The sequence below is a fragment of the Pseudopipra pipra genome, chromosome 2 (genome assembly GCF_036250125.1).
Source record: "Pseudopipra pipra isolate bDixPip1 chromosome 2, bDixPip1.hap1, whole genome shotgun sequence".
NCBI classification, from domain to species: Eukaryota; Metazoa; Chordata; class Aves; order Passeriformes; family Pipridae; genus Pseudopipra; species Pseudopipra pipra.
This window is the reverse complement of record NC_087550.1, coordinates 65939675-65962101: the sequence shown is the minus strand read 5'-3', so window position 1 is coordinate 65962101 and position 22427 is coordinate 65939675. Positions and strand designations below refer to the sequence as shown.

Below are 22427 nucleotides of genomic sequence, written 5' to 3'. Positions count from 1 at the left end.
ATTTATAACTGTTCAAAAATTATTTGAAGAACGGATTTAAAGATAATAAATAAATAAATATTTAATTAAAATAAAATGGAAATAACAAATAAACAAATAGAAGTAAATGTTCCTCAGTGATGGAAAAACAGTGATGAAAAAACAGTGATGAAAAAATAGGAGCTTCTGGTGGCAGCACCAAAGTATGGGGTTTTAGCAATTACATAAATATAAATGTGAACTGTTTATGAATTGGGATGTTTGGTTCTAAAATTCATGATTGCTAGAGTTGAGAACAACACAAAAATTGATAAAACTACTATACCTAATTAGTCATTTCGTATCATTAGAGCCAAAGTAAAGGCCATATATATGTCTTCAAGCTGCCATACTTGCAGGTAAAATATAGTAGCTTAAAGCACTGTAAAATTATTAAGCCAATTCAAACTTTCATACTTTACTTTGCTGTTGGAATGAGCTAAGAGAGCAAAAGGAATCAATTACTGTGCTGGCTGATAAACATTAACTCATTTATCTTTACTATTTCTTTTTTTTTTTATTTATAATTTATTTCCCTTGAACAAAATAGTTAACAATATACTAAAGGCTAAGTATTTTTCTTGGTTTCCAAGTTCTCCAGTTGTGATTCTTGTGTCTTTTATTGTGTTTATATATTATAGTTTCAAATTAATCCAGAAATGTGACCATCTTTTATGGAAGCATGTGGTACACTATTTATAGCTGTACCACATTTCTGTCTCAAGATCATCTGGGAATATTCACTCCTAACAAGATCAGAATTTCACTGTAGATGCTACTTAGAAGAATTCCTAAGCTTAAAGCCCCAGTAATTACAATCATACCTGATACTTCCTGTGTTTTGATTTATCTGAATCAGATCCTTAAAGAGCAAGCCATGCACATTTTGTAGGTATTTTGAAATTATTTTCCTTGGAAATGTTTCTTAACAAAAACATTGCATTACACAATGGTTCTGTTTTCTTTTTAGTGAATAACCTGTTAAGCTACCAGTAGTTTTATTGAAGATTGATAGATTGTCTGAAGTCACATGCTGGTTTTGAAGTTTATAAAAATAAGCCTTTAAGAACAATGAAGAGTACCTCTGGAGTATGAAATGTATTGGTTTTGATACTGAGAGGTTATCTTGTTAACATTTGGGATATCTGCATGATTGGAAGATTATCAGAAAGACTGAGCACTAATTTCTATGTCGGTTTTATAGTCGTATGCTAAAATGCCACTTGGTTTATATCACAGGAGGCAAAACCAAATTAGAATTAAATGTCATGCTGTATTTCGCTGCCTATATGCATTAATAATATTGCTCCTGGTAATTTATAACTATTCTGAAAATATGTTTTTTAAAAAGTTTACATATATATGAAATTTCTAATACATATATCAATGCAAATTATACCAGTTTCTAACTTTTTTGCAGACTTGTCCTCAGTTCTGTCTCTGACTATTTTGCTGCCATGTTTACAAGTGATGTTTGTGAAGCCAAGCAAGAAGAGATCAAAATGGAAGGCATAGACCCCAATGCACTGTGGGATCTTGTTCAGTTTGCATATACAGGTATTGTACTGCATACATTATCTTAATCATCCAAAATGCTTATTTATCATTTCTAGGGCTGAATTCAGATTATCTCTTATCTCCGAGTTGTTAAATATATCAGACTTGGCAAATGCAATAGGACAGTCAAGAAAATTATATCTTTTTCTTGGTTTTCAAATACTTAATACTTGCCTCATATGCACATAATTCAGATTACGTAAGATCACTGAAGGAACTGCTGTATTTTTTTAAGAATAGCCCTATATTGCTGTCTTAATAAAATTTCAATTTAAACAATTGCATAAATCTTTTAAAATTTAAAATAATAAAATGTTTTAAAAAGTTTTATTAGGAGGATATTGTCACTTTCATTTCCTGTTATAGGGTAGTACTCTGTTGTATAATGTAAACTTATGAATAACAGACAACTCGGAGTTAATAACTCAAAGCTTTCTTCTGAATAGCATTTACATTTTACTGCATTATAGATTTGGGCAACTTGTTATGCACAATGTATCTGAAGTGCATTAATAAGAACACTAATGTTACAAAATAAAGTAATTAGAAAAGAGGAAATGCCAATAAGAAGAATTGTCTTTCCTTGACTTGAATCATATAAATATAAAATAGATGTTGTTTTCTGTTTGTTTCCTAAAAGACATCCTTATATTGTTTAAATTAACAATATTTTATCATGATGATTCTATTGTATATTTGATTTAGCTTCAATTTTAAATGGATACCCCAATCCCTGCAGTTCTAGTTTTCTATAAATACGCATATAATAATTTAATCACAAGTTGCTGTTTGCTTTGATATATTTAATCAGGATGTGTGCTGTGTTTTCCATGACATAATAGCTTTACCATCCTAATGGGAAACAGAAACTGCAAATAAATACAATTTAAGTTAAAAGTGCTCTTTTTGAAAATAATGTTTGACAAATACATGTTCTAGGAATGTCCGACAACATTTTATGTAGTACTCTACATGTTCAAAGGTTAGTGCCTATTCCCTTCAGTTATAGTTTTGCCATTCAGGAATGTACATCATCCAGAGGGTTTCAAGCTAGGGATCCATGAAGTGAAGAACATGTAAGTAGTTCTTAGGAAGCATAAGAAGGATACAATCTGATTCCTTGGTACAAGGCTAAAATCTATGGCAGAAGAATACTGGGGCAAAATCAAGAGTACTTTGGCACAGAATAGAAAAAGACCTTACTGGTAATGTTAAATCATTCTGTAAGATGAAGGTAAAAGAAAGAGGAGGCAAGAGGAAGATGAGGGACAGTGTTGTTCCCCTGGGAACTGTGGAAATACTCGAGTACCGCATGATTCTTGCACCTCAGTTTTCACTGAAAGATCTAATGGAAACATACAGCACAGTTGTTATTGACAACAAAAGACAGCATGTAAGTTCAGATTAAGAAAAGAAGGAGAGAAAGAAGAGAGAAAGAATAAAAAATTTAACCATTTTCAATATGACTGAAGCTATCAGAACTTTATGGTTATCTCTGAGAACTTTGGAGACTGGATGAGGCAATGAAAAACTAGAAAAAGTGAACTGCTTTCTACAAAAGATAAAGATTTTTAGCCACTTTACACTCCTTGATTTATCTAAGCCTTGTGATGTACTCTATTTTTGAGGTGAATAACTTGGAATTTTCTTTTTGGTGTTAGGTAAATAAGGATCAGCCTTCACAAATGGATGAAAAGAGAACTCTTCAGCTAGCATACTTCCCGTTTTCTAATTTGCCTCATGTGAATTTGTGTCTGCAATATTCTTTCATTTATACAGTCACACAAAGTCCAAACTATGTGAGAAATGGCAACCTTACGTGCTATTGTAACATCACTTTGAAGAATTAGAAACTTAAGGTGATAACCAAGGTGTCTAATTTCTGTCACTTGTAATGGTAATACACTATTATCCTTTTTTTTCCTAACCTCTTTTAGAGACCAAATAAGACTCAAAAAATATATTCATAAGTTTACACTTGCAAATTTCACAAATACTTGCTGACAATAGAAGTGTGATGAGATTGAGGAAATGTGAAACTATTTTACATATTAAAAGAGTACATTTATTGGATGCCATGGACCATTCTGGTTTTGATTACTCGGTCTTGCATTTCTATTCCATTGGGTTCTTTGTCCTGACTTATTCTGATTTATCCTTATTTATTCTTAGCTTGTGTCCTTATCTCTTGAAATTCATGTTGGTTTATTTCTTTCCCTATTCCTTTTCTCTGCATCAGATGTCTTAGCAGGCACCTAAATTTCCCAGCTACAATTACGCTAGTAAATTAAACAGTGCTAGGGAACATTTGAAGGCACTGGAACACAATTATCTATATTGATCCTGGCAGTTTTAGTCAAATCCATCTAGCAATCTCTCTAACGAATGTTGGCTACAGCTTGGATACACAGGCTTATCATTAATGCTCATCAGAGCCTTGAAAAGTGCTATGGAGAATTCAGTGATAACTCACATGATCAGGTAATTCCTAGAAAATGGTCCCAAACTTATTCAGTTTATTGAAACTAAATACAGTTTTTGCTTCTCAGTTAATCATTCTATTTTCCCTTGACCTTGCCAGATCAAAATCATATTTTTCCCTTCCCTTTCATTTCCATTGTTTCTCATGATTTATCTACCTTCACAGTTTCTTATCTCTTTTCTTACTCTCTGATTTCTTATTTACCACCAGTCTAGTTCATGTCCTCTTTTTCTTTGAGTCAGTTCACTTTCCTTGTGCTGCATGGATGTGTACAAGGGTAACATTGAAAAGCTAAGAAAATAGCCACTGTTCTGATACCCAGTAGCAGCCAACAGAAATTCTCTTTTAGCCTCTGTAACCTGGAGCATAGATTTGTCTAGACATAGACAGAATATTTGGAGAATCTGGCTGCCAAATTCCATTTACTGACTGCACAATTTGTGAAAAAGTTTTCAGCTACTCATGTCGGTGACCAGTTTAGCTCTTTGTTCTTTTACCTCAGGCATAGCAAACTATTTTGACAGACGAGAAGTTATTCACTCTTCTATTTTCTTTTTCCTGCCACTTCCTCCTTAGCTCAAGAAGATTAAAAAACGTGAACAAAAAAAAAAGGATTTCACATATAGTTGCTACTGTTATAGAGAAGTTTTTCCCTGAGGACAACTGAACATTTCAGAAAAAATACAGCTGAACATGGGCTTGCTTACAAAAATGTAGAAGTTAAGAGTATTACAATTCAAATGTGTTAAGATGTGATTTTAAAAAAGGGAACCATTTCCACATTTAATGAACTGTAATTCAGTCCAGTTTATATTTTTTTTAGAATTTTTAATTAGGAGTTCAAGAAGGATAAAATATGCATATCTATGAAAAGTATCATTATAGATAGAAACATCCTGAACTGATATCAGACCTTTCAGCAATATAATCAAATACTGTTGCAAAATATCAGAATTAAAGTTCAGCAAAAGGGAGGTTTTGTACATCAGAGACCTGAGGAAAGGTAGGTATATTGTTCTGAAATGAGAATTGTTAACATCTGCTATGTCCATCATGAGTTAATTCCCCATTGTGGTGAGTTTACCTTTGCTGGACACCAGGGTTCTACCAAAGCTGTACTATCACTCCCCTCTTCAACTGGGGAGAGAAAATATGAGGAAAGACTCATGGGTTGAGATAAGGACAGGGGAAGATCATTCGCCAATTACCATCACAGTCAAAACAGTCCTGACTTGGAAAAATTAATTTATTGCAAATCAAATCAAAGTGGGAAAATAAGAAATAAGAAAAAAATCTTAAAATACTTTACCCCACCCCTCCCATCTTCCCAGGCTCAACTTCACTCCCCATTTTCTCTACCTCCTCCCCTTCAGTGGCACACTGGGGACAGGGAATGGGGGCTGCGATCAGTTCATCACACACTGCCACTCCTTAGTCCTCAAGGAGAGGACTCCTCACACTCTTCTCCTGTGCCCAGCATAGGGTTCTTCCCACAAAAGAGTCCTCCATGAACTTCTGCAATGTGATTCCTTCCCATGGGCTACAGTTCTTCACAAGCTGTTCTGATGTGGGTTCCTCCCATGGGGTGCAGTCCTTTAGGAGCAGGCTGATCCAGCATGGATCCCCCTGTGGGTTCACAGGTCCTGCCAGCAAACCTGCTCCAGTGCAGCCTCCCTGTCTTCACAGGTCCACAGGTCCTGCCAGGAGCCTGCTTCAGCACAGGCCTCCCCTGGGGTCACAACCTCCTTTAGGAATCCACCTGCTCCAGTGTGGGGTCCTCCATGGGCTGCAGGTGGATATCTGCTCCCGCCTTGATATCTGCCTCCATGGGCTGCAAGGGCACAACCTGCCTCACTGTGGTCTTCACCCTGGGCTCCACTGTAATCTCTGCTCTGATGTTTGCTGCACCTCCTCCCCCTCCTACATGTCGTTGGTGTGTGCAGGGCTGTTTCACATATTCTCATTCCTCTTTTCTCTTGCTGCAATTTTCTTCTGCACAATAACTGTTTTTTCCTTCTTATATATATTATCCCAGAGGTGCTACCACCATCACTGATGGGCTCAGCCTTGGCCAGCAGTGAGTCCAACACGAAGTTTGCATTGACTCTGTCAGACATGGGGGAGACTTCCAGGAGCTTCTCAGAGAAACCACCCCTGTAGCTCCCTCACCACTACCTAAAACCTCACCACACAAACCTAATAAACCCTACAAAGTAAAGACTACATTTATTTTCAAGATGTCCTATTTTTTATGGTAATGTAGTGCATGTTTATTATCGATATTGAGCCTTTACAAAGTCTTAACAAGTAAAGAAATAACTAAATAATATCTCAATGGGAGACCAAGTAGGTAGGTAGCAACTTTGGCAAATTTAATTTAGAAAAAAAAAACAAACTAAACCTATCACAAAAAAGGGTGTATATTGCCTCTTTGCTAATTATGTGAAGTCAGGATATTACTTACTTTGCAAGCGAAAACAAGCATTTTAAACTCTAATCAACTTCAGGAAGAGCTTGCCATCTTTTAGAAATCATCATATTAAATAAAGCCAGTCATTTTTTGAGGCTATTTATAGGAGTAAAGTTGGATGAATGGTTAAAGAAGATACAATGGGGGCTTTTTTGTCTGTTTTTCTTTTTTTTTTTTCTGCTTACTTGACTTCTTTTCCCACTCTTTTACTTCTTTTAAAATAGGTAGTAATTTTTGCACCTTTTTCCTTCTTTTTTTCTGGCTAAAGAAAATACTACTCTGTTAAATAAAGGAGGCACAGTACTTACTTTATGGAAGACTTTATACAATGGTAAATTGTCTTTCTTGTATCTCTTAAATACGTAGATGACAGAGTCATGACACACTGAAGCTGGACTGTGTTCAGTCATGTGTAAGCAAATAGACTTCTAAATAATTGGCAAGATAGAGTTACATGGTGACCAGCAGAGCATCAAGTCCTGTATAGCCTTTATAAGAGCTGCTCCTGAGTGAAGGCAGCTGCCCATCTAAGAGTTGTAATAGGAAGATAGAAAATTAGACTGCCAAAAGCACTGATTTAAAGATAATAAAAGGTGTTGAAGTTTCTGCGAAGATTCAACATGACTAATTATATAAAATTAATGCGATAGATGTACCTATAAAACACAATTTGATTAAAGATTACAATGTGTTAAAATATGTACTGAAAACTATGTTAGATCAACTTTGAGGTTCTTTTGGTGGTTTTATTTTTATAGACAACTTTTTTTAAAAAATAATAAGATAGTGACTGCATATTGTTTTGTCTGAAATAAGCACAAAGTTGTCTAACAACATAAGCTAAATTATAGTGTAATTACCACTTATATAATTCAAATTATATATATGATGTAAATTTATTAGAAAAACACTCCATCAAAGTTATGTGCTTCTTGTAGTTTACATAGGTCCACAACGGTAAATTGAAACTGGTTTCCCACTACTTTTTTGTGAAGGATATATTTGACTAGTAAAAAGATATGCAACTTCATTAATCTACCCACACTTAACTGCATTTTGTTGGTTTATTCAAATAGACAAAGTATGTTTTGTCTGTGATATAACAGAATTATGACTTAATGGGAAAGCAAACTTCCTCCTTTGCATGCCTGCTGCTTGTGAGCCAGCTGAGGAAATCTGAAGCTGACACGTACAATGACTCTGCAGAAAGAGCGTTTCATTTCTCAAGCAATAAGATGATTGATAGCAAAAATTCTAAGATTGAGTATACTGGCTTAGTGTCATGGGACACACAGATAGGTATTCTTTGATCTTTTTAGAGTTCAGTATAAGCAGTAATACAGAAGAGTGTTTCTTTACCTGATTTTCTTAAGTAATGCTGCTTTCTTGGTCTTAAAACTTGGGTTTTCATCATGTGCAATTTTGCTCAAATAGTTCAGATAGGAGTGGAACTAGAGATTGATATTCTAGTGTTTTGCTACTACTGGTAACTCTGGGAGCCTTCCTTTGAAGTTAGAACAGAGCTGTGAGGTTACTATAGATCTCCTCATACTGTATGAGGATATCTAATGAGCATGCATTCCCAACTGTGATCAGAAAGGTAGGCTGGTGCTTTCATACTATTACTGCAACTGAAAAAGCAAAAACTATTTAACTAATAGAGAACTAAAAATCATTGATTTATTGATGCATATTTAAAAAAAAAGAAAAAAAAAAGAGAATAGATCATACATGGAAAGGGTTCAAGCCCTACTGAATAGCTTTTAATTAGATTTTATTTGGGGGATTCTTTAATTAAAGTACTGTCAAGTGTTTTTGTCAGTGTTATAGCTAATAACACACACAGGACAGACAGCAGGGGTGTGGCAAGAAAATGCCTGTAAGCACAAAGACCCTTAAGTTCCTGCAGAACAGAAACTGTATTATTTAAACATCCCAGGGAGGTTTGTTTCTTGGGTTTGGTTTAGGGATTTTTTTTTTTTAATTCCTGAACTCAGTTGTCTGTATGAATAAACAGTGAGAACAACTCTTAGCATACTTTTGGCTTGTGCCAATTAATAGTGTCGTAGAGTCCAGAGGTTATCGCAGCCACAGGATTGTTCTGCAATGTGCTGTTTGAATGGGACTACTGTGGTTTGAAGGATGACAGCATTTAGTGTATAACTGAGACCATTTCATTCCCATTAGTCTCAGTGCTAAAGAGAAGTCCCAGAAAAGCTTAACTTGATAGGTATAACATAAGGCTTATGCTAAGACAAACAATCCCTGGCTTTTAGGTGCTGGTAACCTGTTTGCAGTGCTTCAGGCTACTCCCTTCTAGTAGATACTGATCACGTTGAGAATTGGAGTGACCCCTGATACTGTGTATGCTGTGAAGGTCCCTGCCTCTACCTCTATGACATGTTGAGTTTGTTCAACAGTTATTTGTTCTGTACCATCATGTTAGAGATGCCTGTGAACATGGACCATGTCTAAAGAGCGCTTTTTGCAGGAGACTATTACCTGTTGCTGTCCCACTACATTTGCTCTGCCAGGTACTTGATGGTTGACTTTGCACTTTCAGAGAATAAGCCCTTAAATTTCCATTCATTTCAGATGGGAGATCATTCATTCCAGGAACTCTGGGATGGGCGATAAAAGGACAAATTAAGGTAACTGGATTGATCTGGAAGACTTTAGCCATTGTGTAATGGAGAGCACAGAAAAATGGTCATGAATCACATTCGATGCTGGTAGATCTTGAATAAACTTAATTTCTGGATATGGAGGATCCGCTGTAAAGTTCTCTTCTAGAAGCAGATACTTGTTATAAACTCCTTTTCAGGAGTTTATAAAGAGGGAGTTGCAAAGAGACCTGTCCAAAGAAGGCTTTTTTATCAGGGTTGCTCCAATTTGGGAAGTAGGAAGTGGTAGTAATCTCATGATCTTTAGAGCCATCATTCAGATATATGTCATGGATGTTCTGCATTGACTGGTCTTCCAAGTTCATATGTACCTTTGTTCCAGTTGCATTTCTTACTAGTGCTAGAGCAATTTACAAGATTGACATTTTCAAATAGTTTCCTCATAAAATTCTTATTTATGCATCAGCAAAGCCTTATTGCAACACCAAGGATTATTCCTGAATTGAACTCTCATCTATACTGTCTATGTGTACAGTGCCAGAATCTTTCAAAGTTTCTCAACATAACTGTAGGACTAGATTGTCATCTTCTTTCATCTATGGATGTCAGCCTTCTTGGAATTAAATACCTTGCTTCACTGAATATCTTTCTGATACTAAAACAATCTGTGGACTTCCATGTAATTCAGTTCTGTAGGAAAAAACTTCATAGACACATTTATCTTAAAGAACTGCAGAAACTGACTGACTGCTTCCTTGTTTTTTTTTTTTAATTTTTTTTTTTTTTTTGAGCAGTCCCTACTCTGAGGATCTTGTTTCCACCTGGAGCAGTTGTTTTCCATTCCTGTTACTGAAACACCAAGTCCTTGCTCATTTCTGAAGTTATGCACTAAAACAAATTGTTATTGTTCCTCTTTTTTACCCAGGATACTTCATTAAGGGATAGAACTGGCAATTATGTGTTAGGAACCAGCTGTTCTCTCATTCTTTTGGCAATGTAATGAGAATTGCTTGGAAAAGAGCTCTGAACTGGATATCCATAAATTTTAAGTATTCAGAATGATCTTGAATATTATGGAGAGATAGCTAGTAACTGTGTGTCCTCGTACTGTGGTGCAATCTGCTACTCCTGAGAAGTCAGTAAGAGTAAATTCAGGGAAGCAGTGAAAATGGAGGGGGAGGACAGTTAACTGAGTGCACTGCAGGGTGCATTTTAAAGCTGTCCCTTGCTAGGTTCAAAGTTCTCAATCTCTAAAGAGAGATTAAACCAAGTACTGAACGTTAAATACAGGACCTGAGTGTTCCTTTGAGTGGAGGGCCATCCTTCTGTGTTGTCATCTGGCACATGCTAGGCTGTTGCCTAAATAGCATCACTGAAGTGATCAGACAGGCTGCTGTAGCATGGTATGCCTCTTTAACATGCTTCTCTCTGGAGGTCCTGCAGTGGAGATGTGTACCTGTATCCACTCTGTTGAGCTCAGCTGCCTAACTGTGCGTCCACAGTTCCAAAAGAAAGCAAAAGAAATCTCGAAAATTGCAATGGTTGTTTGTTAAAGAGGTCCTCACCTTTCAGGTGTTTTTCTGCTCCTGTCTCTGCGTTGTAAAACACCTTCACTCCCTTTCTATTCCATGCCCATCTGACAGCATCTGTGCTGAAATGTACCCACAAAACAGGACGTGACTGTAGTACTCAACTTCTTCCAGAAGTGCAGTCCAGCCCAAAGCAACGCATTAGGCTGTAAGGTGGAGTCATAAGCAAAAATCTTTTCTTGGCAATTGGTGCCTTCATTTCTGTAACATTTTGTTCTCTAAGTGTGGATTCAAACTGCTCTTTGCTACCATAGCACAAGCTGCCAAATCATCACCTAAGAAGTTAAGAAGCTTATTCTGGCAGAGGTGAGTGTTCCCGCTTCTGAGCTGGCTTCAGATCTGCAGAATAAAATACTTCTCCTTCAAACCTGAAAGCTGAGCTCCTTTGACCTTGAGACGTTTTTTCCTTTTTTTAATTTTTTTTTTCCTACCAGAGGTCAAGGCTTGATTGTGTTCAGTGGAATAGAAAGGCTATATCTCTTTAAGATATACCCAGTATTTGGTACAATTCTTTTGGAATGAAACTTGCCCCACTTCTCAAGATGAAGTTTGCTTATGTTTACAAAAGTAAACTCCTGGAATGGTTTTCAATGTGTGCTGCATGATGAGCTGGACCTATATTCTGGAAGCAAACAGAAGTATTGAAGTCCATTGATTAAAAACACTTAAGGGAAGCTAAGGCCTTATGTATGAAATGAGCTTTTGGGAATACTTCTCATCTCTCAGCCTATTTTGTGTATGAGTACAAGATTTGTGCTGTTTGAAATTTAGTTAGTAAATGCTGTTTAGATTTGTGTATTTTTTGAGGTAACTCATATTGTTTTTTTCCTTTGTTTGTTTTAACATGTGAATTTGTATTCCTCTATTTACATATAAAATTAAGCTTAAAATTTCCAAATACGACTGTGTAATAGTTGAATTATTATATTACTAATATACTGACCATCTATGCAAGTACAAACTAGTAATATTTAGCACATAATCCCAGCAATGTTATGCATATTTTAACGAGTTTTCTATAACCAATGGAAAAACATATCTTCAGTCTCAGAGTGCTAACATATCTTTCTTCACAGTTGTCAAAAAGGTTTTATGAATATTAGACTCACAGCTAAATGATTTATTGTTTTTACTCATGTATATCTTACAGGTCACTAAGTTAAACTATAGAAAGTGAGATAAGGCACGTGAATGGCAGTTCATAAGGAGAAAATAACATCTTAATGTCTCTCTCTAAAAAGCTGATGTATATAAGTCAGCGGACAAATTTTCTTTGAAAACATGACATTTTAGTTATAAAACAGAGGTGTTGTAGTTTGTTGGGTTTTGGTGGTTTTTTTTTTCACAGACCAGGAGATGAAAAGGTAACACATCATGGATTTTTTTTGGGTAATTTACTTTTCTAATCTTTAGCCAGACATTTGCAAGAAGTTTCTTGCTCAGGGTGGATTTTTATTTGTTAATACCATTTCCATATTGCTCTGCAATGTTGTAAATTTCCATACCATTTAAATACAGTGGACTTTGGCAGTACTGACGAATGATCATGTGATTAGGCCTCTTTAGTCCACTTGCTTAAAGATATAACATGATTAAGGTGTAAATAATTATATGCTATTTTAAAAGAGTGATTCTATTCAATTTATAATAATTCCCATATTACTGTGATGGAGGCTTTTTAATTTTTGTCAACCTGCATATATTTATGGCTCTGGAATAACTGATGAAATTATTTTATACATAATAATGCTAAAATATAAATTTAAAATTCATTTTATATTACAGATTTCATAATTTTGAAGTCATGCTTGGTAGTGAGGAGACTACCAAATAATAACATAGCTGGCAATATAATCGACCATTTAATCATAGTCGAAATTATATATCTGAATCAAGTGAATGTTTTTCTGAGCATGTAGTGACAGGACAAACACTTCAAACTGAATCAGAGCAGGTTTAGATCAGATAATAGGAAGAAATTCTTTACTATGAGGTTGGTGAGGCACTGGAACACGTTGCCCCATCCCTGGCAGTGTTCAAGTCCAGGCTGGATGGGGCTCTGAACAACTTGGTCTAGTGAAAGGTGTCCCTGCCCATGGCAAGGGGGCTGGAACTAGATGATCTGCAAGGTCACTTTCAACCCATACCATTCTATGATTCTAAATAAACACAGTCAGCCTATCTTCCTCACTTGCAACTGATGAATGTGGTCTGCAGCAAGTAATTAATAGAAAATAAAAAAAGTTTGATCAGGGGAAACCTCTGCAAAGCGAATATATTGTGTCCTGTTTTCTTTTCTGAAAACAACTTCACTTTTATGAAAAGTATGGAAAATGATACAATGTAGAATTTATCTTTCAAGGCATAGGTCAAAATCAAAACCTTAACATTGCCTTTAGAAATCACCTGGAGACTAAAAGATGTTCTGCTAGGGGAAAATACTTTTTGTAGCATTCTTCACTGACCGATATTCATGGATAGACGTAAGAGGTGATTTTACACACTATGTCATTACCAGGAGTTGACAGTAACAGAGAGAACTGATCAAACCAAAGAGCATTTCATCGCCTGAAACCTGATGATTTTGATGATTCAGCTATTGTGTTTGGGAGGAGATGCACTGAGTTCATATCAACAAATATAAATATCAGCAGCATCTCAGTAAGTCAAATGAAGGTGCTCTTTTTGTAGCTGAAAACAAGAAATAGCCATTCAGAGAGTGATTTATCTCATTCTGAAGTACATGACTAAAACAGGACAGGCGAAACACCTCATATTTCTCTCCATGGACTGTAAAAGGAGTGATTAGCTCAGGTGGCTACCTGACAAGAACCTAAGACTTGGAAAGATTAATGATAAGCAATGGCAGAAAGGCCTATTGTAGCAATATGAAGTATATTACGTTTTTTTATAAACTTTTTCAAGTGTTCATTGGCATTTGATGCTTCTTCAAAAAAGTTATTTCTTGTAGTCATAATTGTAAGCAATTTATCTACTATGCAAAATCCGAATAAATATTATCTTGATACCATTTACTGCCTTTATTTTTAAAAAAATGACACCTAATAGAGAAGCTGCATTCCTACAACTGGTTAGCCTATGGAAATAATTCCATTCAGCAGCACTTCAGAACTGCAACACAGTTGATCAAGACACATGAAATAGAAAGGTAAAATTTTAAATATCTGATTACAAAGAATTAGTTCTAGCCTTTGTTTCTAATTCCTTGACACTTCCAATGACTTCACTGTTACACCCTTACTCACAGGTATCTTAAGAATGTTGAATAGTCTTGCTATGGATGAATGTGTGTAATTACAAGAGAGAAAAAAAATTACTGTGCACATGAGGTAAAATGATATTATGATGTGTTAAAAATCTGGATGAAAATTTGTTGCTTATGCACAGAGCAAATGAGCAATATCTACTGAGTGGTCCCACCACAGGTCCCACCTATTGGTCAAAAGCTGTGAAACACTGACCTTATTAACATCATCCAAGGGTGGTCAGATATGCAGTGATTCCTTAGAAATAAAAAAGAGTTCTAAAGTGTAGTCAATTGTGTAGAAGATAGAATAAAAGCAAAATAAAAATTTTAAAAAAAATACCAAAACTGTCCCTGAACTTGGGAAAAGTTTTAGCAAAAGAATAAGAATATCAGGGAATTTTTTTATATTATCTCTGCTTCACATTTGGTAGTGAGGTAATAAAATTTATGCATTCATTATGAGAATGCATGCTAAAGACAGGCATTTTAATTTCTGCGTAAGGAATGCACGTAAAATTTGTCACAAATAAAGCTATAATTTAGAATAACAATTAGAATACATAAAAGTTCTTTTGATTGTTTTTTCCTCAGATTTTTTTCATCTTAATTAATTTAATACAAAAGAAGATTTAAAGCTCTGGTTAACTTGTTTTTCCCAGACTGACACACTTGTGTAGGCTACTTATTGCATAAAAATATGAGGGGGAGGTGAATTGAAGAAGCAATAGTATTAATGCCCCCTTGAATATCCTATTAATCATTTTTAAATAGATACTTGGATCTTCTAATTGCCAGTATGAAACTGTCTGAAGATTATATATTCAGAGCTTCCTAACAGCTTTCCTTTTTCAAACTCTGACCATGCTAAACACTTGATATCCCAGAGCAATTTGCATAAAAATGTCATAGCATTCTTCTGAAAAAGTGAATACAGCCCTTGTGAACAAATTTATGAAGGTGTCTTGATGCTTAAAAAAGAAGATAAAAGACTTGGAAAATATTTAGATGGATTAAAAACTTATCTATGATTGAAGCCTAAAGAATGAAGAACAATAAACCCTTTAACTCATATCGAGTGTACTTTTCTTGCTCTTATCATAGTAAATAGTAAGCAGTAAATTAGTATTTCTGAATTTATTTAAAAATAAGTCAAGCTATAATATATTTATATACCTAGATACCCCAGAAGCCATTGTATATTTACATCCTCTATTAACGTGTAAGGCAGAAATGTGTTCACACTCTTTCATAAAAATGTGAAGGATCTTCTTCAAAATAACCATGTTGGTTGCATAAGGAAATCTGTAATTTATAGAACAGATAATGATTTTTATTGATTTAAACTTAGTTTAATTCTACTATTTCCCAACTAGTAGCCTACCAGGACTAGTCTACCTTAAAGTTAACAGAAAGTATCTTCAATTTGAAAACAAATAGATTGATGTGGCTTCAACTGATTCCTTCGGGCTCTTCTCCTAAGAGTAGCTACATTCAGTGATAAAAAGCTGAACTATGGTAGCTATACCATTACCTTTCCTCAAAATGATGGTCATTCTTTCAATACTTACATCACTTTGCAAATGATATCTGGATCGGTTTTATAGGGTCAGAGACTTTACTGAGCTCATTGTTGAAAAATAAATAACACATAAGTAAAGCAGATTGAGGACTCCTTTTTTTTTAATTTTTTTTTTTTTTTGCCATTTCTCAGTCCATCTACTTTTCACAGGTGTTTTGCAAATTTTTAATTTTCTGCCTTCTGGTACCAGGGTGATAATTTTTAACATGAAAACAACTATCTTCTGATATATTCCACTTGACACAATGAAACCATCTTTAAGATAATAGATTGTATGTTGAGCTAGTCATTACCTGCAAGCATGTAGCAAATGTGGGAGTGTCATTGCTAAACTGATTGGAGGTCACCCAAGAATCTGCTGCTGAGTGTGCTTTCTGACCACATTGCATAAAGGTGTGGTGGACAGAAATTCTGAGAAACTGCCAGATAACATAAAGAGAAGCTCACGTGACATTAATAGAAGCATAAAAATAAGCAGAGGAAAACCACTGAAATCAGGCTGTGCACTTGATCCAATGCAAAGGATTGCAAAAGGATGTATTATAACTACATCCAGTAAAATATAACTTCGGTTTCCATCATGTATTAAAAGCTCCAGATAAAGTGAAAGTAGAAAAGATCAGATGTGTAGTTTTAATGTTACTGTATTTTGGGTTTGGTATTGCAGTATAAAGCAGCTTTTCAATGGCATACTGTTGTGAAGTTGATGGCTCTAGAACTCCTTAGTGCCATGGGATAGAACTGTTAAGATTTGTAGGTGGGTTTTTTTTTTATGTGACAACAGATACAAAGTTTGTGTGGAGAAAAAAAGGAGTTTGTCTGAGTGTTGAACTATATCACTTTGAAGAGAAAGATCTATATACACTTAATCCTCTTATAGTTTGAGATGATTTTCCAAGTACAGCAAAATAAAATCAGAAGTGTTGTTTACAATTTATAATTGCAGTTTTTTATTTTCCTATACTTTTTTTTTTTCCAGTTCCACAAGTCATCCTTGTAATCTTTAATTTATGATTTCTTAAGTTGTTAATGCAAGAGATTTATAAGATACTAATGAAAAAAAAATAAAAATTTTGGTTGGGAGGGAGCATTATAACAAGAATTACATATTTCTCAATAAAAAAATAACTTTTAAAAGTTTATTTTATTCTATTTTACCTTTTATTTGTTAAAAAGTGCATCAGTCTGCAAGGTAAAGATACTGACTTGTGAAATTACAGAATTAAGTACAATATAAGTATGATTTAATGGAAGATAAGTATTAGGCATGCATATATGTACTTTTCACTAATAAAAATTATTTTAGAAGAACGATATGCTATGAGAAGCTTGCCATATGTTTCTCAGATAAAATTAACCCCAAAGTCACATTACAAATGAGCAACACCAAGTTGGAAGATTGTAAGCCTTATTTGAAGATATGTGGTCACAGCACCAAGCCTGACAGAGTTCAAGAAGCATTTGAATGATACTCTTGGGCACATGGTTTGAGTCCTGGGGATGGTCCTGTGCAGGGCTAAGGGTTGGACTCGATGATCCTTGTGGGTCCCTTCAAAATCAGCAGATTCTGTGATTTATGGGTTTATTCATACTATACTAGGAAGTTATTTCATTCTTTCCAGGGAAGTAAATTATTTTGAAGTTTGCTCTGTGCCACTGAACATAATACAAGTTTTATCACTGACTTCAATGGAAAAAAAAAGAAAAGAAACACAACAAAAAAACCATCCACAGCCTGGTCGATATTCCTAAGTCTTCTCTTCCATTCCACACTGTACAGTCTCTCTTTGTATGCCTATTATATAGTTGAATTAATAGAAGTTTAAAAAGAAATGGTTTTAATACTGTAATGTTCAGGTCCCTGAGATGTTCAGTCAGGGAGACTAATCCTTCTTTTCTTCACTTTTTCTGTAGATTTATTTATATAGAACTATGATTATTTTTAAAAATATCTTTTGATACTGCATGTTTTGTAAATACCAAGTAAATAAGTTTGCATGTGTTACCAACCCTTTTTTTTAGGCTGCCTGGAACTGAAAGAAGATACCATTGAAAATCTTCTAGCAGCTGCCTGCCTCCTCCAGCTTCCTCAGGTAGTAGAAGTTTGCTGCCATTTTCTAATGAAGCTTTTGCACCCATCCAACTGTTTGGGAATACGAGCATTTGCTGATGCACAAGGATGCACAGAGCTTATGAAGGTGGCTCACAACTACACCATGGTAAGACAGTTTTGGAATATCTAAATTATAATCTTGTGAATCCTATATATCCTATAAGTAAAAATACCTTTTTTAGTTTTGGCTTGAAATTATTCTGTACTTCCATGGAACTTTATTCATAAGTGGTCCTTTTGAAACCATAGAAATGGTGATTCCTATGAAGGTTAATTCTGATAACTTCCTAGTGAAGTTCTCATAACTTCACTTCCTAGTGAAGAATTAACCTTCTATGATGGATGCTCTGTCTGCTAGGTCAGAACAGTATATGTCTTATTTAGATGCATGATCACATACAGGTAAGAATAGTAAGAGTGTATGTAAATCATGAGAATACTTTTTAATCCCTTTCTTTTAGTTTAGCTTTAGGAAAGCTTTGTAATTGTCATTGTAATGCATAGGAACAATATCAAGAGAAGTTTTGTTGGGTCGTGGGGTTTTTTTAATCAAGGATTATCCCTCCATTTAGTCATCTGTGAAGTAGATTAAGACAAAGAGTTCTAGAAATAAGGAATTTTATCTGATAATAGTTAAAATTTTTCAAGTTTTATCTGACAGTGCAGGTATGGTATTAATACTAAAAATTAATCTGAATCAGTTAAGCAAAATATGCTACTTATTCAGAAATTAAATCATATTGGTAGTCATTTGATTCTTCATACTTTGACAAAATTAAAAACATCTGGCTCATGAAATTAAACTTGCAGAAATAGTCGATTATTTATGATTTCTGAGAAATAATGGTCCCTTAAGGTCTATACTGAAATTATTATTGAAGTAATAGAGCACATTTCATTGAATCTACTTCTCTTGTTCATTAGTTATGTCCTTATTTTTTTTATTCTTTACAATAGCTAATAACATGTTGTATTTCACAGATTTAACTGTGTTCTTCTTACCACTGCAGTTCAGGTAGTTATACCCATCTTGCACTTCTTGAGCTTAGTTCTGTGGTTTCTTTGTATTTATTCATTTAAATTGTAGTTTTCCAGATCCAAGCTAGTGAGTTTAACCTTCATCTGTCAGTGGAGAGAAATAAGCTGTCAGAGCAGCATTCATCTGATCTACTTTGGAATGAGATTGCATTAGAATTGAACAGATACATTTTGAAAGAATTCAATCTTTTTATAATTTTTTTATATTTATAGATTACTTTCATATTTTCAGATTTATTTTGTTTTTTTGTGAATGAAAAGCAGTATAATGAAAAATATAAAAAATAGACAAAAACATTGATTTAAAAAAAATCTTGTTTTCTTTAAAACAACTTACTGAAATATTTTTTGGGTGAATGAAATTACTCATTATAATACATTTGAAGACTTGTGACAAATACATATCTGACATATCACAAGGTCCACAAAGATCTGTGCCCATTTCTGAGATATTAGGTATATAATCTATTATTCTTTTTAATGCTCAGATCTAAAATCTGAATTATGTGTAATGGGAAAATCATCAGCAAAAGATGGCAGATCCAAAATGAAGTCAGTTGTAATTAATAAGCAAGCTGTGATTTAACTACAATGGCATTTGCAAGCAGGCACAATAGTCATATGTTCTCTTTGCATGAAAAACAAATACATCTAATCAGCAGTGAAATTACAATATTTTTTTTCTGATTCAATGAAAACATAACTCTAACAGATAAGCTTCATAGTGCATGACATTTTCCTAGGCATCGTGTTACTTCATTTAGGTGTGAGTCAGCTCACATCTATTTGACACTGTTTTGTGTTAGAGGGTGCAGAAGACCAGTTGGGATGGGGAAAGAGTGCCTTACTGCCTGTCTTGAGTACAGCACTCTCAATCGGGGGAATCTACATATGAGAAAAGTGGTTTCCTGCATAGCCAGGAAAAACTTCCAACAGTGCAGGGAAGATACCTTGGGGAGGGTGATAGAGGAACAGCAGAATCTTTGGATGTGAAGAAAGGATAGGAAAGTGATGAGCACAGGCAAAGAGCAGTGCATCATCTCTGTGACAGAAACCATTATTTTTTCCTTCAGGCTCCAGGAGATTAGTGTCGACTGTGATTAGAGCAAACATTAAGTAGGGAAAGAGGGAGTTTGTTAACAAACTCCTCCAGTCTTATGCAAAGGATTTGAGGGGAAACCCTCTTTAAAAACAGGATGGAAAAATCACATTTCTTTTTTAAAAAGTTCTTGTTCTTTCAAAAGAACTTTAAAGCCCTTTCTTTAAAGCTTTTAAGGATGCTTTCTTTAAGAGTTGCAAGTGATGTATCTCAAATTCTTGTTCTGTGAATCCTCTTCCAAGGTGTCATGATAAAAGCCTGCTGTGAATAGGAAGTAATAGTACTTCCTTAACTGGCATACTGTGAATTGTTTGCTTGTAAAAATTTACCATTCTTTGAAAGCTGTAAAAAATAAATAGCTTAAGAAGTTTCTGATATGCAAGCAGAGTAACATATTCATGAATGCAGCTTTCAAAGTTTCAGGGTTTCAGTTTTCAAGAGAAAATAATTTTTGTCTTTGAAAATGTGAAACATGAAATGAGTGAATTGAATTTTCCTTGGCTTACTGTCTTAAATATTTACTTAAAGTATGTATCATATTAATTGCGGAATTGCTAGGAAATTAACATCTCTGATGTTAAAAGCACTTAGTGGGAGAAAACTTGGATGAAGGGGGAGCTCTGACAGCATTTGAGAGAACTCTAACAGCTTTTGAACAATAAAATAATACTATGATTATAAATGCAGTTTTCCAAATCATTAGAAAGATTGAGTTACTTTCAGGATATTTGGCACTGTATTGCCAAAATATTTTAGTAATATATCAGTTCATTTAATAGGGATTTATAACTGACTGACTGAATTGTCAGTTCTAGAATGCTAATCTTCATAACTTTTTTTAATAGAGTACAAATAACAAAGCTAAATGGAGTAGATATAAGGGTGCCCAAAGTAAAGAAAAATGAGGGTAATGACTGAAATTGTCTGCTTTTCGTCTTGCTCTTTACATCTACTAATATGTATACATTAAGTTTTGACCCCACTGTATGTCTCTTCAACATTGTAGCCAAGAACTGTCAAAACCAAAAATAATACTCTTTATTCAACTAACCTTGATTTATTTCTATACAAATAGGCCTGAACAGAAATAAAAGTGCTGTACCATAATGTTTTTTTGAGATAAAAATACTCAAAGAAATAAAAGTTCTACACTGGTGGGAAATGGAGAGCAAGACAAAGTTTTTCAAATAATCTTGCAAAAATAGATTTATAGGTGTAGCTTATGCAATCAAATGTGTAATAATTTTAATATATGACTCAAATCTCATCTTTGAATAATTTTGCTTCATAGTTAATTACATAGCTGAAAATAAATTCATTGATTCATTAAAAAAAGAAGCAATAAAACTATAGCTCTGTTATTGCATTGTACCTGGCAAATGTCTTACAGCTTTTCTCCACCGGTTCCTTTTAAGTAGAAAGTCATTCACAGTTGTCTTCACAATAGCATTTTAATGAAAATCAATATATTTTCATGGAAATGGTTTGCTTCATTGAATCTCCATAAATGTTTTAATTTTCATTTTTCAAAAGAAATTTCCTTGCCTAGTGTCCAACTTGATATGTTCTAAATTATACTGTTGTTCACTAAACAGAAAAAAGAAATTATATACATATATATATATAGTCAACTTGCTTTGTGCATTCGCATAACTTGTTACAAGGGCAAGACATTTGAGCTTGGAAATTTCTTTATATTGAAGAAGAAATAGCTTCTAAGGAGCAGATAACTGAAATTAAGAATCCTGTTGACTTCAGGAGATATATCCTTTCCAACACTTGTTTTCTGTTGTGTTGAATAGCTTCGATTTCCTTCAACCATGAAATCTGTGGAAGCAATGAATACAAATTTTTGTTTTCATAGTTGTCAGAGGTATGTCGAGAACTAATTCAAATGTGACAATTTTTTTTCAAAATGTAGTCATTGCTCAGCATGAAGAAAGTATCTAATGGAAGTAAAAATCGTTCACTGTACAGTTATATGACCCTTCCCATGAACAGAGTTATAATATCCCTGGTATTTACTGGGATATTTAGATTCAGTATCAAATATCAAATTATTATTTTGAAATTCAAAATCTAAGAGAGGAATATAAGAATAGCAGTGAAGGAAAATCAGATAACATTTGAAAAATCTTTAGAAAATACACTTGCCATATAGCAAATTATGAGGTTGGTGGAAGAAGAGAGAAAGGTAGACTTCATAAAAAGTTAGTGAACAATTAAAGTTGGAGATTGCTATGTTTGCATTCTCTGTGCTTTTTAGAAATGGAACTTAGATAGCAATGTTTCAAATGAAAACATTAGGAGGAAGAAGTTAATAATAAGACCAAAAATGTAAATTTTCATTGGTTTCTTTTTTAGGCACATCAGATTTAATGTGGTTTGTTTTATTTCTGAGGTATGAAATCATCCTGCCAGTGTTTTATTGTGTGATTTTTAATTTTCTTTTTTTTTATTATTTTTAATGAATCTGCTAATTTAAATGGCAACAAATATCCATGTCTCTTGATTCAAGATTTCTGTACTTCTTAATTACAATCTGGGTTGTTACTTGCTTGTCAGTTTCTGAAAACTTTCAATCTACATC

General features: G+C 34.2%; 1 protein-coding gene across 2 annotated transcripts in view; it reads left to right on the top strand.

Annotated features, from left to right (window-relative positions):
* Window positions 1–22427, top strand: part of KLHL1 (kelch like family member 1) — a 198107-nt gene that overhangs the window by 67025 nt on the left and 108655 nt on the right. For both annotated transcript variants that reach the window (XM_064645854.1, XM_064645853.1), the window contains exons 3-4: window positions 1439–1575; window positions 17610–17806. In XM_064645854.1, the coding sequence (XP_064501924.1) occupies window positions 1439–1575; window positions 17610–17806 (334 nt within the window). The remainder of the gene's footprint in view (window positions 1–1438; window positions 1576–17609; window positions 17807–22427) is intronic.